Source organism: Glycine soja, chromosome 17, assembly GCF_004193775.1.
Source record: "Glycine soja cultivar W05 chromosome 17, ASM419377v2, whole genome shotgun sequence".
NCBI lineage: Eukaryota > Viridiplantae > Streptophyta > Magnoliopsida > Fabales > Fabaceae > Glycine > Glycine soja.
This window is the reverse complement of record NC_041018.1, coordinates 39,061,593-39,068,358: the sequence shown is the minus strand read 5'-3', so window position 1 is coordinate 39,068,358 and position 6,766 is coordinate 39,061,593. Positions and strand designations below refer to the sequence as shown.

Here is a 6,766-nt window from a genome sequence, read left to right as displayed (position 1 = left end):
AGTTATTTGAAATATTTGTTTGAGAATATTTTCTTTTATCTCTAAATTTTAACTATTTATATTTATTGATTTAAATAATGTATTGTTTATATTTTAACTTTTACTTAAATTAAAATTTAAAAACATCTAAATATCGTAGTATAGTACAATTGTACGCAATATTATTAATTTATTGTTTAAATTTATGAGCAAACATAAATTATAAAAAAATAAATGAATATACGCAGAGCAGATATGTTTTATTTGTAATAAAGATGCTTTTAGACTTTGCAGAATGCAGGTGGCACAGAATGGGTGTACTGTATGAAGGGACTGGATGGGCAGATATGTCCTGCCCGTCAAATCTATGGCCCCCTTCCACTGCACTGCTTGCAACCTTGTCACCCTAAAAACAAAAATCAAATTAATAAACCCCATTTTCCGTGGGGTATATAAGTGATTGGAAAAAAAATATAATAAAACATAATGAGGAAAAAAAGTTAGAGAAAGAGTATATGAATATGATATGAGTTTAATATATATATTATAAAAAAAATATTGTTAATAATTAAAGATTAAGATAGATATAATTTAATATAATTGCAAATTAGATACTATTTTATGTCTATACTTACAAGGAGATGAAAACAGATTAACACTTGAATTAATTAATGTGATGTTTCAATTTAATTAAATGTCTCAAATTTAAATTTCGACTCCTTAACTACATTAAATAGTTAAGAAAACTTTTGTAGAAGATCTTACTCAATCAATACTTGTGATGTCTTTAGACCAGACAAGGAGATAAAAAAAAAAAGAAAAATAAGAGATTGATATTTTGATAACGTAACATATATAAAAAAAAAAGAGAAATCTAAAGTGTTGATAAATTGTTTGTAATTAATAGGCATCCAAAAATTATTATTATATTTTAAAAGTCAATTAATATGTGTATATGTATATTTCAATTTGGAAATAAAAGTGATATAATTTAGTTTATTGATCCAGATGTAAATGTTATAAATTTTTGATATCTTATTAAATTTATATATCTAAAAAAAATGTGAATGTGGATGAGGTAAAAGTATAAAATATAATAACCCAAAAATATATATAAAATATTAAATAAACTTTTTTGGCTGATTTCTGAATCTTTTCCCAAATCCCCTCACCGTCTATATCTTGGTCATTTGCGCTCACTAGATTCACCTACTAGCATTCAAGTTTTCAGAAACTGACCAAAAAAAGTTCATCTCACCATTACCATTTTGGGCTCTTTCTTCTTATCCACTTTGAAAAATTAGATTCTGGGTTTCACATAGGGTTTAAGAAAAAGCTAAGTCTAAAGAGGGGTGGCAGAGTTTTCTCTCTCTTTTTTTTTATAAAAAAATAAGAGAAAAAAAAAAAGAAAGCAAAAGACTTTGTGTGTATATATATATATACACATACATACACAGATCCCTATGGAATGAAGTGGGTGCTCCCAATATCACTTGCTAGTAACACTTATTCCTTCTGCTTAGTTTAAAGAGACCAGTTTTATTATGCTCGAGTGAAGAAAGAGAGAGAGAAAAGAGAGAGTTTGGTTTGGTTGTTTTGTTGGTGTGAGAAAGAAAAACCTTGCTGTAGCTAAACAACAAAAACCAAGTCTTCATTGGTAACAAGAAGATTATTATTTTTATATGATTTGTTTATTTATCACCCAATGATTGACTTTGCCTAGCTGCTGCTGCTACGAGAGAAGATACTGCTGGTGGTGGTGCTAGCAATAGCAAGTTTAAAGTTCAAACCTTTTTCAAGTAATTTATAAGTTGAGAAAGAAAAGAAAAAACCAAGAAAAAAAGAAGCAAAGATGAAGTCCATGAATGATAGTAACACCGTTGATGATGGGAACAATCATAATAACTGGTTGGGATTCTCTCTCTCACCCCACATGAAAATGGATGTTGTTACTTCTTCTACTACCACTGGTCCTCATCATCCCCACCAACACCACCATCATCATCACTACTATCATCACCCTCACGAGGCTTCTGCTGCAGCTTGCAACAACAACAACAACACTGTTCCCACTAACTTCTATATGTCACCCTCACACCTCAACACCTCTGGAATATGTTATGGTGTTGGAGAAAACAGTGCCTTTCACACTCCTTTGGCCATGATGCCTCTCAAGTCAGATGGGTCACTTTGCATTATGGAGGCTCTAACAAGATCACAAACCCAAAGTAAGGTCTTCTTTTTACCCTCTTCCATACATTCAAAATCTTTCCTTTCAACTTCTTTAGGTGCTTTTATTTTTGGGTTGTTCTTCCATTAGAATTAGAGTTTCACCCGGATAATCTTTAATGAAGATTATTATTTTGTTGAGGTGATACTTCAATTCTGATTGGAGAAAAACACCGAAAAATTATATGATAAACTGCTGCATCGGAGATATAAGATTTCCTGAATGATTAAGAATGAGGAGGAAAAGATCGGGACAGTCCGATTCCTCTTATTAACAAAAATCTATCAAAGTAACAATATACAATTAATATTTGTCTATAAAACGACACGATAAACTGCATTTTTTGTTTTAGTTTTTTTCTTGTTTTGTAATTTGCAATATAAAGGATCCTTTAAGGTTGTTGTTCATGTTGTGGCCGTTTTTTGTTGTTGTTGAAGTGATGGTGCCAACTTCATCTCCAAAACTTGAGGACTTCCTAGGTGGTGCAACTATGGGGGCTCAAGACTATGGAACCCATGAGAGAGAAGCAATGGCTCTAAGCCTAGACAGTATCTACTACAGCAACCAGAATGCTGAACCTGAAACCAACAGGGACCATTCATCTTCTCTTGACCTTCTTTCTGACCATTTCAGGCACCAAACCCATCATCACCCATATTACTCAGGACTTGGGATTTACCAAGTGGAGGAAGAAGAAACCAAGGAACAACCACACGTTGCAGTTTGCAGCTCCCAAATGCCTCAAGTGGTTGAAGGCAGCATTGCTTGCTTCAAAAACTGGGTGCCAACAAGGGAATACTCTTCTTCTTCCACTCAGCAGAATCTGGAGCAGCATCAAGTGAATAGTAGTAGCAGTGGTGGCCTTGGAGAGGATAATAATGTAGCTTATGGGAATGTTGGTGTTGGTAGTAGTGTTGGTTGTGGTGAGTTACAGTCTTTGAGTTTGTCTATGAGTCCTGGTTCTCAATCAAGCTGTGTCACTGTTCCAACTCAGATCTCATCTTCTGGAACTGACTCAGTTGCTGTGGATGCCAAAAAGAGAGGCTCTTCTAAGCTTGGACAGAAGCAACCTGTGCATAGGAAATCCATCGACACATTTGGTCAAAGAACTTCTCAGTATAGAGGTGTCACAAGGTTAGTACTTAGTTCACTTCACCTTCATTCACCTCTTTGTTTCTATAATTATTTCCTTCTTTTGTGTATAATAGCAAAAATGAGGTTTAAATCTGAAATTCCATGTAAGCTATTCAAATTCTTACTATTAAGCTGACCCTAGCGGTCCTTTCTTACCATAGTAATTTTCATTTTCATATCTTTTCTTTAGTTCTACTTTTTAACAAATTTTGGAGTTTATTTAGTCAAATTCATGGGGATTTTTACTTTTTGAGTTTAACTTATGGTGTTTTTTTAAGTAAATTTTGTGGTGACATTCTTGGTGGTTGTGTATGCAGGCATAGATGGACTGGTAGATATGAAGCACATTTGTGGGATAACAGTTGCAAGAAGGAAGGGCAAACAAGGAAAGGACGACAAGGTTTGTTAGCACAGACTTTATTTATTTTAAAGTATTTATTTTACTTTGTTTTTGAAGCTGTGCCCACTAACTTTGTTTCACCTATTGTGTGGGTTCACAATGCGGATGACCATTGACCACTCAACAAAACGTTGCATGTCACAGTGTATTTGGGTATGCTACTAGTTCTTTTCCAAAGTGTCCGCGTTTTCAGTGCTCATACTTTTTTTACTAAATGCTAATTTGATTAGTGGTGATTTTTTTTGTTTGTGAACTGAAGGTGGTTATGATATGGAAGAGAAAGCTGCAAGGGCTTATGATCTTGCGGCTCTCAAGTATTGGGGACCTTCAACACACATAAACTTCCCGGTATGTTTCAATTCAGGTGGCATTTCTGGCTTATAATATTGTACTACTCCTTGGAGTCCCATTTTCTCTTTCTATTTGGCAGCTAGAAAATTACCAAACTCAACTTGAAGAAATGAAGAATATGAGTAGGCAGGAATACGTGGCCCACTTGAGAAGGTACATATATTATTATTATTATTATTATGCTAAAAGCTACCAATTATTTTTAATGTATAATGATGATGTTGGTGATTGCTTTGCAGAAAGAGTAGTGGGTTTTCAAGGGGTGCCTCAATGTACAGAGGAGTGACAAGGTTCATGCTGTTCCTCTGCCACTTTTTATTTTTTATTTTATAAACTATAGAAATTAAACATGTTGGCTAATTAGGGGTTAACTCCATTTTTGAATGTTATGCAGGCACCACCAACATGGCAGGTGGCAAGCAAGGATAGGCAGAGTTGCAGGAAATAAGGACCTTTATCTTGGGACATTCAGTAAGTCCTTCCAGAAAGTAGTTGTTGCATTTCCTCGTACTTCATTGCCAAATCTTTCACAGCAATAGTGTGGGGTTTTAGGCTAATGTATACATTCTTAGGACTTTGTTATTAATGTTATAGTATTATATGCTAGCGGCTTTCTATAAGGCTGATCTTATAGCTCTACTTTGGACTGTGCTACAAGTCACTTTTCTTAAGGCTGTTCTCTCTGGAAAGGTTAAAAAAAAGAAGGGAATATCTAAATAGTAAATATCTCCACAGGAATGACCTAAAGAAAGTTCAATTTTTTCTAATGCCCCTTTAATTTTGAATCTGATTAAAATGCTTATGCAGACTAAAGATTTTTTATACTGGCATCTTATAAAAAGTAGTCTTAGTTTGTCATGTATAGTAAGATTAATAACTTTTTTTGGGTTTTAAAAGTCATTTTTTATGTTGATAGTACATTAAAAATTAAATTCATTTTCATATGAATTAAATTAGGCACTCAAGAGGAAGCAGCTGAAGCATATGATGTAGCTGCAATCAAATTTCGTGGGGTGAATGCTGTCACCAACTTTGACATATCAAGATACGACGTTGAGAGAATAATGGCCAGCAACACCCTTCTAGCTGGAGAGCTAGCTAGAAGAAACAAGAACAGTGAGCCAAGAACCGAGGCCATAGAGTACAATGTTGTGTCAAGCCAACAAGTCATAAGCAACAGGGAAGAAGTTCACGAGACTGTGAACAACAACAACAATAATAATAGTGAAAATGGTTCATCATCAGATTGGAAGATGAGTTTGTATCATCATCAGCAACAGTCAAACAACTGTGACCAGAAAACCATCAAGTGTGAAAATTATAATAGAGGTGGTGCTGCTTTCTCTGTGTCCCTACAAGATCTCATTGGGATTGACTCAGTAGGATCTAGCCAAGGCATGATGGATGAGTCTACTAAGATAGGGACTCATTTTTCAAACCCTTCCTCGCTGGTCACCAGTTTAAGCAGCTCAAGGGAAGGTAGCCCTGATAAAATGGGCCCCACTTTGCTCTTTCCAAAGCCTCCAATGGGGTCAAAGATTGTTACTAGCCCTACTGTTGCCAATGGTGTCACTGTTGGCTCTTGGTTTCCCTCTCAAATGAGGCCAGTCTCAATGTCTCACTTGCCAGTTTTTGCTGCTTGGAGTGATGCCTAGAGGTTGATCAATGTCTCTACGCGTGTTTGGAAGCTAGTTGAGAAGAAAGAAATCACGTTTGGAATGTACGTAGAAGCTATAACTAACTACTAGCTTCTTGGATGTAGAAGTTGTAACTATTAGCTTCTTAGTAAAACGTGAAAGACAAATATCTCAGACGTGAAATCAAACACGCCATGTCGTATGTCATTTGTCATGTGTTAAATTATGCATGTGAAAGGGAGGGAGGGAGAAAAGGAAAAGGAAAAGAAATAGAGGGTGGAGAAAAAAATGAAAAAGATGAGGTTTGAAGATTCAGAATATGTTGTTTTGCAAAAAAGACATTAGTGCAGGAATTTTGGGGATTAATTATGGGCATGTGGGGGCCATTTATCTGTCATCTTTCTGTATCCTACTGGAACGAGACATTTTCCAACCGTAGCCTTTTGGATCTATATTGCGAATTTGAGAAGGAAAATTGTGCAAATGGGAGGGAAAGTGGTTAATTTTAACTAGAGGACTAATGATTAATTCAGTGAATTGATGTTTTTGACGATATGAAAGTGGCCCTTAAATTATTGAGTTTGCTTTTTTTGGAGTTGGACCTTTTTCTTAGGTCCAACTAAGTACAAAACCAACTCTATGTTTTGTCAAATAATGCAAAAGAGCCATCCCCTTTGATCACATTCTCTCGTTTTGTTGTGTGTGTTCCTCAATCTGCATAACACCATCATTGCAACCTAACTTTCTTATCTTGAACTTTCTCCAAAGACACAAATACTCAATCAAAAAGAAAAAGGGGTTGTCGTAGATATTTTTGCACTAAAGTTTCTGGGTGCCCTTATTTGTCATAATTAGTCAAGACATCTCTAATTTTACTTTAAGAAAAAAACATGTTAAATGGTTAAAAAAATCGTAACTTCACTCAATATTCCATGGCGAATCCAAATTCCAAAGAGACACATTTGAGGGCCTAAAAGCGGTTCCATGTCTTGGTGTGGAATGATGATTATTAGACCCTTAACACAAAATATATGA

General features: G+C 35.0%; 1 protein-coding gene across 1 annotated transcript; it reads left to right on the top strand.

The window, feature by feature from the left end:
* The first annotated feature begins 1,437 nt into the window (after nt 1-1,437).
* Nucleotides 1,438-6,284, top strand: LOC114392524 (AP2-like ethylene-responsive transcription factor ANT). Its single transcript, XM_028353693.1, has 9 exons — nt 1,438-2,207; nt 2,647-3,343; nt 3,661-3,743; nt 3,888-3,896; nt 4,003-4,091; nt 4,174-4,247; nt 4,334-4,384; nt 4,489-4,565; nt 5,052-6,284. Exons 1-9 carry the CDS (start codon nt 1,832-1,834, stop codon nt 5,747-5,749), a joined length of 2,154 nt encoding a protein of 717 aa, XP_028209494.1. The 5' UTR covers nt 1,438-1,831; the 3' UTR covers nt 5,750-6,284.
* Nucleotides 6,285-6,766: the final 482 nt, after the last annotated feature.